General features: G+C 40.9%; 1 protein-coding gene across 8 annotated transcripts in view; it reads left to right on the plus strand.

Annotated features, from left to right (window-relative positions):
• The window catches only part of Cspp1 (centrosome and spindle pole associated protein 1), a 104,987-nt gene that overhangs the window by 78,672 nt on the left and 13,684 nt on the right, over positions 1-12,631 (plus strand). For all 8 annotated transcript variants that reach the window (XM_029475063.1, XM_029475064.1, XM_029475065.1 and 5 more), the window contains 6 exons: positions 2,373-2,485; positions 6,390-6,539; positions 6,864-7,010; positions 7,587-7,691; positions 9,996-10,062; positions 10,766-10,883. In XM_029475063.1, coding sequence (XP_029330923.1) covers positions 2,373-2,485; positions 6,390-6,539; positions 6,864-7,010; positions 7,587-7,691; positions 9,996-10,062; positions 10,766-10,883 — 700 coding nt within the window. The remainder of the gene's footprint in view (positions 1-2,372; positions 2,486-6,389; positions 6,540-6,863; positions 7,011-7,586; positions 7,692-9,995; positions 10,063-10,765; positions 10,884-12,631) is intronic.

The following is a 12,631-nucleotide window of genomic DNA, read 5'->3' on the forward strand; positions in this document are numbered from 1 at the left end:
AAAAAAAAAAAAAAAAAAGGAAAAGAAACTATCCAAGGCCACCAAATTGGTGCTATGCCATGTAGATGTGTATGAGTACTGAGAGGCCAAACCTACTCTTGGGACCGGACTCCATCTTAAAAGAAAAAAAGCCTGAGAACTTGACCAGCAACTGAACACAAGCTACACCCAAGTTCCAGGTCCCAGAGTTCCTCCCTAGCTGCTTCCCTAGCAACAGTCAATCAAAGATTAGTCTGATTGACTCAGATGTACTTTCAGAGTGTTTGTGATTGTTCATGGTTTTGCTTCAGAGCACCCACCTGTTGGCTTATGTTAGTCATATACCTAGATAGTTGCCAGGCTGAAACCTCACCTGCTCGCCACTTTCTATAAAGCCTTGTTCTGTTGAGAGCTGGGGGCTCCCATTCTGCAGCATCAGAGATGGTGGTGTGGCCCAAGCTCAAGCAATCGCATCAGAATCTGCTCTTTGGTGGTCTTTTGGGGTTTATGAACACTTCCTGGCACAACAGATTTATTTGTGCGTATGAGTGTGTACACATATGTGTGCATGTATACATGTACATGTGCTGCTTAATATTTTTTAAAGGCTTTGGGAAATTTGGATATATTTCAAAGTTTTCCTAATTTATGCTTTTAAACTTCACCCTCATTTGATGTCTCAATTTGGCTTCTTTTTTCTTTTGTTATTTTTAGACAGTGTCTTACACTATGTAGTCCTGGTTGGTCTGGAACTCACTATGTCACCTGGCTAGTCTTAAACTCATAGAGACCTGCCAGCCTCTGCCTCCCCAGTGCTAGGATTGAAGGTGTGGACCACAGTTCTCAGTCTCAGTAGGCCCTAGTAAGCATTTTTTCCCCCCTTTTCTTTTGGTTAAGAGCTGAGACAGTTTCTCACTGTGAGGCTGGGAGTACAGATGTGTACCACCCTACCTGACTCATGCTATTAGTTTTGGTTTTTTTTTTTTTTTTTTCTTTTTTCTTTTTCTTTTACTTTATGGCTCCTAAGTGAACTGCTATGAAATGTAATACGAGTTTGGCTTCAGTTGTTTTTGTGTGGTTACTAAGGTATCTAGTCACATGTCTATTTTCTAATAGTACTAGTTCCCTGCAGTTGTGAGAAACGTTCTCCCCCTAAAGGATTTATTTCATCCATATTTCTTTCCTTTAGTTGTTACAAAAATTCAACTTTTGAGGGAAATTATGGTAAAAGATAGTGTTTTCTACAGTGCCGAGATTTAAGAGAACCTTTATAGAACAGGTTTCTAGGGGAAAAGGTTCTCATAATTTTCAAGTCTTCATGTGACTTTCCATGAATTCAGTCAACTAAACATTAATGAATTTAAATACAAAGGGAGAGCAGAGCTGAAGTGCTAAATGTCGGTCTTGTAAGAGATGTAAGTTGATAAATGTCGTCCTGCATGAGATGACCTAAGCAGAGATTAGATGTTGTAAGTTGATAGTAATAAGACTGAGTCAGCAGCTGGGTGTGGGGATGCATGTCCCTTAGACGGAGGCAGGAAGATTGCTGCAGATTAAGGCTAGCCTCGTCTACATAGTGATTTCAGAGCAGTCATGGACACATAACATAGTAAGACCTTGTTTCAGCAAACTAAACCAACCAACCAATCAAACAACAAAAGCAATAAATCAATAATTTAAGAATCATATAAAAATTTATGTGAGATTTAAATTGTCTTCTTTTTTTTTTCTTTCTGCATTCAAAGAGATGTCTAGGGAATGATTGTTTTCAAATAGCTTTTCTGAAACAATATTTCCCCTTTGAGACCATATAGTGCTATTTATAAGGAACATACACTACAGCAAACTGTTGCTACATGTGTATCCCTTTAAGAAGTACTCTGTATGTGCTGCAGATAGAACCCAAGGCTTTGTGCAGGCCAGGAAAGCACTAGTTTCAGCAGTGTTAAGTGTCAGTCCTATTATTACTATTATTAGGGTTTTTCCTCTTTTTTTTTTTCCCCCTCCTTCAATTGTGGGAACTGAATCCAAGGCCTTCCAGTGCTAAGCCCTGCCACTGCACTGTATTTTCAACCCCTCAGGAATATTCCTAAGTAGAGGATATTCATGTACATTTTTCTATCATGACCAATACTGTGCAGCCTGTGCTGTGAGGCCATGTTCAGGCTTGCACATTCCGTTGGTGTCTTACACTGCTCTGGACAGGACTTCCAGCCCCTCACTTTCTGACTGCTTTCTCTTGCTGTCCTCTGTGTCCTCTCCCACTCTTATCTCACCTTCTGCTTTTGCCTTAACCTCACGACTGGTATATGTAATACTTCTTTTCATAATGTGGGTTTATTAGCTGACTGTTCTTTTCCTAATTGTGTGTTTTTGCAAATTGTCTTTTGAAGGTCCTTTGCAAACACAAAGCTCTCCTTTTGCCCGGGGAAACACATTTGGTGAGCCACTCAGCGAGCTTCAGATTAAACAGCAAGAATTATACAAGAATTTTCTTCGTTTTCAGGTGAAGGCCTTGTTTGGTTATAGTTCCATCTCTTAATGAATATAATAATAAACTAAACTTGCAAGAATTTTATTGTGTACTAATTTCTAAAATGCTATGCAGTTAACCAAAATGTTTAGTTTCTATCAGGTACAGGTAATGCTAAAATCACATTGTTCAGTCAAATCAGAATCTTTTCTAAACTTCATTAGAAGATCAATAGTTGGTAAAGCAATGAATGCTGAGATTTCTATAATCCACTTCAGAAATATAGGGTGAATCTTTGTATATGCTTGTTAGGGAAGAAAATTAAGCCCAGTCTCTCCTAACAGATGTGATATCATTGGCGCAGTACAGATAATAATAAACAAGTTACATTTCAGCTGAGTTTGCTGGAACAGCATGTAATTTCAGCACTGACTAGTAAGCAGGAGGATTGAGAATTCAAGGCCAGTCAGGGTCTCAGGAAACAAAACATTTACATATAATATAATGACATTTTGCAGTTAAATGGCCCTTTTTCTATAAAACAGGTAGCATTACAGTAGTGAAATATTCAAACTATTCCCAAAGAAGGCACTTAAGCACTGGCTTCTCACTCAGAAGAAGATGGAGTCAGATGACTGGGATGTCTGCTCATAAGGGACTTGGGTTTCTCTACACTTATACAGTGTGGTCTGAAAACATTTTTTCCTTTTGTATGAATTTTTTACTGGGGGACTGGGTAGAGCAGAGCATGGGTGTCTTATCAGAGCAGTGAGTGTCTGTAGGGAAATATCTTACAGAACATGTGACAGATAACAGAGCCTCTCAGATGTCAGACACTCTCAGGTCAGCAGGTTGAGTGTGGTGCTGAGTCAGCAGTGGTAATTCTGTTACCATGACTACAGCAACTCAAAATGTAAGTTATTTTCTAAGTTTATTTAGCACATCTACCATGGGGTAAGGTACAATTATCAGATATTTTTAAATCACTTTATTGTTCACAAAATACTTTTACATGTATAGGATGTTGTCTTAGTCAGGGTTTCAATTCCTGCACAAACATGATGACCAAGAAGCAGTTGGGGAGGAAAGGGTTTATTCAGCTTATATTTCCATACTGCTGTTCATCACCAAAGGAAGTCAGGACTGGAACTCAAGCAGGTCAGGAAGCAGGAGCTGATGCAGAGGCCATGGAGGGATGTTCTTTTCTGGCTTGCTTCCCCTGGCTTGCTCAGCCTGCTCTCTTATAGAACCCAAGACTACCAGCCCAGAGATGGCACCACCCACAAGGGGACCTCCCTCCTTGGTCACTAATTGAGAAAATGCCTTATAGCTGGATCTCATGGAGGCATTTCCCCAACTGAAGCTCCTTTCTCTGTGATAACTCCAGCCTGTGTCAAGTTGACACAAAACTACCCAGTACAGATGTTATTACATGTTAGATTCTCTAGAGACAGTATCTCTATTTTAGGACCTGCAGCTAAATCACAGATGGAGTTTCTAACTTATAAAGCCTGTCTTTGGGTAGTGCAGTCTCATCTATGGGGTCACTAGGAAGTCTTTCCCTCTGCAAAGCCACTGACAGAGAGGAGACCTCAACCGTTACTTTGACCCCTCAGCACTCTTCTTGGTGAGCCCTCCGTGCACGTATGAGTAGAGAACTCTGGTTTTGTTGTTTTGCTTTTGAAAAAGGGTTTCTCTGTGTAACAGCCCTGGCTTTCATGGAACTCACTCTGTCTCTTGGGTTCTGGGATTAAAGGCGTATGCCACCACTGCCCTGCTGAATATATTATTGTTTCCTAGTGGTCTCAAAATCCTTTTTATTTTCAGTTACAAATCCTATAGAAGTCTAAGCAGCTAAATGGTATTTATTATTACTATCGGTAATATCTTATAGACAATATCTAAGCTTAAGAGTTGAAATAAATGTTTTAAAATGTTCAGAAAATAGGCTTTAGCCAAGGATTTGCACAAATAAACAAGAGTCAACTTAATGTATCAGAAGCCTTGCTGCTATTCAAATTGAGTAAATAACATTTATGAGTGAATTTTAAGTATAGGTTTAAAAATAAATTAAACATTTTTAATAATTCAATGGAAAAAAGTTAATGAAAATTGGAACATCTCATAAAGTACTTTTGTGTTATATAGTTTGAAAACTCACCTAGAAGATAATTTTCTCCTTTTTGAAAACACTTAGCATTTCTGATGGTACTGGCCTGTGTCTGTTAGATGTGTGGTCTGTCAGTGCTTACATTGGCAGTACTTGATTGAATGTAGCAGGTACCTAATCTCTGTAATTTTATTGTTTGTTCTTTCTCATGGAAGAAGGAAAAGATAGGCCGGGTTCGGGCCTGACACTGTGTGTTGGCATCAGTGCTCTCTCTGGATTTGGTTGTCTGCACTTTGCTTGATATTGAATGTCTGGCTTCACATTAGCTGTCATAAGTATCAGGAGAGGCTGTAGTTGGTAACTCATAGTTCATGTAGGAAGATTCAAGTTCTCATTGTACAGAACACTGTCAACATGCAGCCTTAAAGCTACAGGAGTTCAATGGCATAAAAATACCTCCTGTAGGAAAAATGTAAATCCCAGCATGACACACTCTCACAAGAACTCCCTGTTCCTTTTCCTCATACACACTTCCTAGATGATCCCTGCATCAACATGACTGCCTAAGCAACACCTGTACAAGAACAGCACCAGGAGACATATTGATACAGAAGGGCAAAATATCAAGGGGCCTCACCCCTAGACGGAGAATTACAGGCAACTAAGGAATGTTGAGAACAGGAGAAATTAGCTTCCTTAGGGAAGAGCATGCCAGCTGTTTATCCAATCCCAAGTGCTCAGCCCTGAAATCATACACATACAAGCAGCATTATATGGATTGAGCACGATTGTGTCTCTGTGTGTGTGTACATATATAATATATATCATGAATTTGAGAGAATAGGGGGTGGAAGGGAGGAAAGAGAAAATGGTGTAATTTCATTTTAATTAAAAAAATAAATATTTGAACAAAAGATTTATAGACAATGTTAATAATTATAATCTAAATAATTATAATCTATAAGGATAGCCTTAAACTGATCATAAGTATCTAATAGCAGATGGGTCTGGTGGTGTACACCTGTAATCCTAGTACTTGAAAGGCTGAGGCAAGAGGATCACCCTAAGTTTGAGGCCATCCTGGGGTCACTAAGGGACTTCAAGGGTAACCTCAGAGTGAAACTTTGTTTCAGAACACTAGAAGATGAATAGTTTTATTTATTTATTTTTGTACTGTTTCCTAGGGCTTCCTCCTGTCCATAAGCTCTGCTTTAGACTATTCTCTCACTGTGTTCTCAGTGGATCTCAGATTAGTGGAGACAAGTGTAATTCTGGCACCCTCTGGTTCTTGTTCATCCTCTGTACACCGGGAGGGAGCAGGGCCTGTGTGTTCTGAGTGCAGGCGTGCTCCTGAGCTGCTTCCCAGGACTTGGGATTTACCTGCCAGTGGGCAGAAAAGCACTGTGAGGAGACGACTCTTTGTAAAGAGGCTAACACAGTTAACTCCTGCGTGGGGACTCTTCACGGTCAAGCACATTGACATGCAGTAGGAATCCTTGTAGAATAATCCAACCCCAGAGCTATCCTCAGCACCGTCTGTGCAGTAAACACTAGTGTGCTCCTTAGGTCTTCTCACTAGTCCTTGAACACTTAATAACTCTTACTAGGTGAGAAAATTGAGTTCAAGTCCATTTCCCAAGGTCACACAATACATAGTAAGCAGAGATGAATTTGAGTAGTAGCTTTTAACAGTATCTTGTGTCCTTCCAAGTAAAATACAGGATACCCCAAAAATCGAGAACTTGGCAAATAGAAGGCATCCAAAAGAAAGTGATGTTGTAACTCATCAGTAGGTGAGCAGGATAATCACTAAGTCCAATTCTTTAGATTGAGGAAAAGAGACAAAGAGAAGAAGCAGAGCGCGAGAAGCTGAGAGTTGCTGAAGAGAAGGAGGAAAAGCGGCTTGCGGAGCAGCGGGCAAGGATTCAGCAAGAGTATGAGGAGGAGCAGGAGCGGAGGAGGGAGAAGGAGGAGGAGGTGGGTCTGTTTCTCCAGCCAAAGTGAAAGATTTTTGTTGACTTGAGAAGATGCGCGGTAGTGCATGAGATAACTGATATCTTGAAATCCATTTTTAAAGTGCCCTATTTTGTCTACACTGTGTATTATTTTAATTTAAGAAAGAGACAAATTGTTTTTAAACTCTAGGCTAATAAAAGATGTCTACTATTTTATTAAATAGAATCTTCGTTTTGTAAAACACTATCTTTTATATATTCAACTTTACTTCTTTTAGACAAAGTAACATATTTTTAAATGTTCTGCAAATGCATGCAAGAAGTGTGTCTTTTTTAAATTTTAAAGCAAAGGTTGAAAAATGAAGAACTTATTCGGTTAGCTGAAGAGAGGCGAAAGGAAGCGGAAAGAAAGAAGAAAGAAGAGGAAGAAAAACATAACTTGCAACTTCAGCATTACTATGAGAGAGAAAATATTATCGGAGATGAAACAAAGGTATGTCTTGCACAGAGGCATGTCGGGCCTGGGGTTCTGGCCTGGCAGGGTTGGGAGTAGTTAGAGAAGGGAGAAAGGAGGGCTTCAACTGAGTATGGGCACTGTCTTGTTCCTGTGGTCGGTCCCATGTTCAGCTCTGCTGCCTGAGATACAGTCTGTAGACCAGAGCCATGTGGACTGTGGGCTCACAGCAGCTTGCCAGAGTGACTGACTGACAAATATACCAACAAAAATATTGCCTTTGAATTTCATTTACCTAGTGATCCATTTTTTATGTATTATCTTGTAAATGAGATATAATCCACCAAAAAGACTGCTTTTGGAGTCACTGTTTTTGGTGCACAGGGCTGGCATTAAGAGTTGAGTACATGAATCAGGAGTTGCAATTATTAGACAGGACTTTCATCTCCAGAAACCTAATTTGATCTTAGATACCTGAAAGAATTTGACTGTTTTTAGAGTATTTTATTAAAAGCAAAAGTAATCTGATCTTAAATAGTTGTGACTATTGAGTATAGAGTGTATGTGTGTATGAATATATACATATATATGTACAGAAATAATTTTTTTTTTCAGCACTTGAGACAGCCTTCTCCTGTAGTTCCTGCTCTTCAGAACAAAATTGCAAGCAAACTCCAAAGACCTCCTTCAGTCGACACCATCATAAGTTCCTTCATTCACGTATATGCTTTTTTCTCAGGGTTAATCTTGAGTTATGTGGGACGGTACTTTATGAGGGCTTCATTAGCTTGCATGTTGCTGTAGTTGGGACTGGTAGCACTTGGTGTCCTAAAGCTCAGTTCTTAAGGAAGCCACAGTCTGTTAAAGCAAATAGCATTGCTTTGTCGCAGCTCCACAAGAACACCAGTTTGTTGTTCTTGTCATTGTTGTTGTGTATTTGTTTTGAGTCATGGTCTCATTCTGTAGCCTTGGTTGTTCTGGAATTTGTTATATAGACTAAGCTGGCCTCCAGCCCACAGACATCTGCTCAGCTCTGCCTTCCATGTGCTGGGATTAAAGTTCACTATCTTGCCTGGCTAAGAAAGTCTTGGAAAAAGTATGTTCTAACTAGCTGTAGTTGTACTTGTGGATCCCAGATGTTTAGATGGATCTACAGTTATGAAAGGAAGCTAGGAAGGTTGGACTTTGAGTATCTGCAAACTCAAAGGTGGGGCAAGCCAGCTAAAGAACCTGTGTTTGGTTTGGCCTGGCCTGATATGCCTTTGTGTAACGGCAGCCGGGAATGGAGATGCTATGCCGTGTTGAGGTGGAGAGTCTTGTGCACTTTGACTTTCCTCCATGGGCTTGTGGATCGCACACATGTGATCTACCAGAATAAGCATAGAAGTGAACTAAGAACATTTTCTTGAATTCTACTTGTGACCGTCTGATTCATTTGCTCTGTGGTTGAAAATGTATGGGATCCTTGGATCAAGGAGAAGATCAGTGGTTCAAGGAGAAGAGTGTGGGCACTTGAGCTTGAGTAATGTTCTCCTGGGCAGGGAAGACTAAACACAGACCAGACGCTTTCGTAAAAGTCCATATGTGAGATTAAGGACTTAGAGGTCGGGAATACTTTACAGATTTCTGGTGTTGGTTATACAGAGTTGGAGTTTGAAAATTGAGTTGTGGCTGAGGAAGACATTTTGGATTGGATTTGTAGCTTGATGCTTACTAAATTAATGTGATTGTACAGGGTATGTATATAGAGGAGTAAAAAGGGCTGAGGAGTCTGGAGAGATGGCTTAGTGGTTAAGAGCACTGGCTCTTCTTCCAGAGGTCCTGAGTTCAATTCCCAGCAATCTAATGGTGACTTACAGCCATCTGTAATGGGATCCAATGCCTCCCTCTGGTGTGTCTGAGGAGAACCACAATGTACTCACATACATAAAGTAAATAAATCTTTAAGTTTGAGGAAATGACCAGTGTGTGAGCAACAGAGGGGAGCTGCAAACAAATTGTCAGCCATGCTAGTCGTTACTCACCAAGGACATTCAAGATAGAATCGCCCACTGAGTATGTGACTTGGGGACACTTGAAAGGACCAGAATTGGCACAAGACATCCCAAGACCGAGTTCTTAAGCACAAAGGAGAGTCATTTGCCCCAGAGGGGTAAAGAGCAGGGAATAAGAAACAGAGACAGCAGAGAGAGGATGAAGAAGAGGGGAGGGAACAAGGAAGAGGGGGAAAGGGTGATTTGTTCCAGAGTGGGAGACAAGGGACTGCCTCAGGATGGAAGAGTCAGAAGTGGACCATAGTGAAATAGCAGTTTATAAAGGTAAGAGGGGAAACCTGTGTTAGGGTGAGGTGTTTAATTGTAATTGGGCATGTTAATTAGATGAGCCAAAGCAGGCTTTTGATTGCTGGACTTCAATACTTTGATAGCTGGACCTTGGTAGTTAGCCTCAGGAGGAGAAGTGGCCGAATAAGGGAACAGTCCTTGGTGGCTAGGTTTAGGAATGCAATCTTGTGATGCATTCCTAAATGCATGGGAATGGGGGAGAAGGATAAGGCTTGCCAGAGCCATGTTTGCCATGCTTGGGATGGCTAGAATCCCTCCTATCACTTTATTTGGTAAGGGTAGTCCCACTGAAGCAATGGGTGAGGAGGCTGGGAGTAAGGAGGTAGACCCCAGAAATATGCCTTGATTATTCTTTTCTCAAGAGAACAGTAATTACACTTAACTGCTGAGCCATCTCTCAAACCCTGTGAAGCCTAGTTGTGAAGGGAAGATGCTGATGGACAGTTGATGGTGAAGAAGGGCGGGAGGAGCTTTGTGCATGGGCTGGGAGGATCACACTTAGAAGAGTAAACATCAGAGTGGTAGGAGATGGGAGACACTTAACAGGTACAACAGACACACAGGGATTAGCATTGGTCAGAGGCAAGGAGCCTTCCATATGGTTTATAGTGTAGAGGCTGCTTGCCTTTTATACTTAGGAATTGGGACGGGACTCTGACTGTGCCTGTCCTGTTGGCCACAGGAAAGCTCCATGTCCCGGGCACAGTCTCCTCCAGTGCCTGCAAGGAAGAACCAACTCCGTGCAGAAGGTGGGTTGGACTTCTATAAATGAGAGTCTATTTACAATAGTTACAGAGTGTTAAAAAGTTCAGAAATGACGGGCAAAGTGCTGTGCTCCGTGCCCCCAACCCCCACGTCTTGCATTAGTGGCTGTGAGCCCCCCTGCACACAGACTTTCAGCGGCTTTTCACAGTTCACTTGCATTCTTGCTTTTGTGTTCACACAGGGTACTGTGTGATTGTACAGCCACCAGGACATCAGCCTTCAAAGTGCAATGCACTCCTGTTCTGCCCTTTACAATTGCCCTTTGTAGGCCCAGCAACATCTCCCTAACGCAGACTGTGGATCTTAATGCTGTACTTTATGATGTGTGTGTGTGTAAACACACATAAGTATCCTCCATAAACATTTCTCTGAGCAGTTTAGCTTTATGATTGTGTTTGGTAATTAATCTATTCTTCTCTTCTCTTCTCTTCTCTTCTCTTCTCTTCTCTTCTCTTCTCTTCTCTTCTCTTCTCTTCTCTTCTCTTCTCTCTCTTCTCTTCTCTTCTCTTCTCTTCTCTTCTCTTCTCTTCTCTTCTCTTCTCTTCTCTTCTCTTCTCTTCTCTTCTCTTCTCTTCNTCTCTTCTCTTCTCTTCTCTTCTCTTCTCTTCTCTTCTCTTCTCTTCTCTTCTCTTCTCTTCTCTTCTCTTCTCTTCTCTTCTCTTCTCTTCTCTCAATGGGAATTTGCAGAGGAGAAAAAAAATGTGATTATGGAGTTATCAGAAATGAGGAAGCAGCTCCGGAGTGAGGAGAGGCGTTTGCAGGGGCGGCTGCTTCACCTCGACAGTGACGACGACATCCCCATCAGGTGCTTCTGCGCCGTCTTCCTGGAGTTGGATTGCTTCATCTCAGAGCCTCCTGCTCCCTCCTGTGTCCTCTAAAAGTCAGATGTAGAAATGTAGTTCCTTGAGGAAAATAATGACAGCAGTGGAAAACTCATTACGATGATTACACACAGTGTGGTTTATGACTGTGTGGATTGCTTGTTGCGTACTTATTTCCTAGCAAAACATAGCTGGCGTTTTTGCCAGAGGTCTCAACTTCTCTAAAGCCAGGGCTCTATAGGTTAGCCCTAGCAAGAGCAAAGACAGCATGGGTTAGGTGAGAATTATGCTAACATCACAAGCATCTGTTAAACACATACCTGATAGAATCTTAAATATGTGTCACAGACATTGGCTCATAATTCTCATTTCATAGGACAGCTTCACAGAAAAAAAATTCTCATTTCACAGCATTATCAAGCTCTCTGTGAGCAAGGCAAATGTTACAGACCACTTGCAAATGAAATCTAATAACTCAATTATAAAAAGTCAAATTATTTACTTACTAGGATTATGGAAACTAGATAGGGTCCCAATGTAAAAGACTCCTAGAAGTTGCTTTTGGAGATTATTCCAATGAGTCTGTGTGTGTGTGTGTGTGTATATATATATATGTATATATATATATATATATATATATTTAATTCATATAAAAATATATATTTAATTCATGTAAAGAAGTCGGCCTGTCACCCAGACACATTGTAAAACAACATTGCTAGTACATACAGAGAAACACTTTGAAAAGTCAGCCAGCCAGCTTTAGCCCAGGCATGTATGGAGCTGGGCCTCATTTAGGCATTTTAACCATATTTGCACATTGAACATTTCAGGAATGCCCTGGAGGGTTCACATTTTATCAGGATCATGCTCCGTTCCATTCCCTTTACGGTGCATGAGAGAGGAGAAGGAAACAAATTTGAACGTAAGAGTTGTGAGATTCCAGAGCCCATTTTTTGCTTTAGTTGGTGTTCTTTAAAGGGAAGACCGTCAGATGCAATCAAAAGTGTGACCAAGTCTTTTAAAACTACTTTAATCCTTTAAGATAAATATAATAAACACATGAGATGGCCACTTCCTTAAGTACAGAACCCAAATTCTCCAAATGGGATAAAAATATAAGAAGAAGTTGAGACTTATCCTGAATGGGTCCATTCAAAGGCAAGAAGGTTTGATTGATTGTTCTGTCTTTTATGCTGTTTGGCAGCCTCCATTCTCTCTAGCATCTTGTGTGAGTAGAGATTCCTAATGTATGCTCTGGTTTTCCTTACCTGAGAAATTTGCTTTTTTTTTTCCTCCAAATTTTTTTATTAGGTATTTTTTTCATTTACATTTCAAATGCTATCCAGAAAGTCCCCTATCCCCCCTCCCCCCACTCCCACTTCTTGTCCCTGGTGTTTCCCTGTACTGGGGCATATAAAGTTTGCAAGACCAAGGGGCCTCTCTTCCCAATGATGGCAAACTAGGCCATCTTCTGCTACATATGCAGCTAGAGAGACGAGCTCTGGGGGTACTGGTTAGTTCATATTGTTGTTCCACCTATCCGGTTGCAGACTTCTTCAGCTCTTGGGTTTTTTCTCTAGCTCCAACTTTGGGGGCCCTGTGTTCCATCCTATAGATGAATTTTGTGATTGGCTTACCTCACTCAGGATGATGCCCTCCAGGTCCATCCATTTGCCTAGGAATTTCATAAATTCATTCTTTTTAATAGCTGAGTAGTACTCCATTGTGT

This window comes from Mus caroli, chromosome 1, assembly GCF_900094665.2.
Source record: "Mus caroli chromosome 1, CAROLI_EIJ_v1.1, whole genome shotgun sequence".
Classification (NCBI taxonomy): domain Eukaryota; kingdom Metazoa; phylum Chordata; class Mammalia; order Rodentia; family Muridae; genus Mus; species Mus caroli.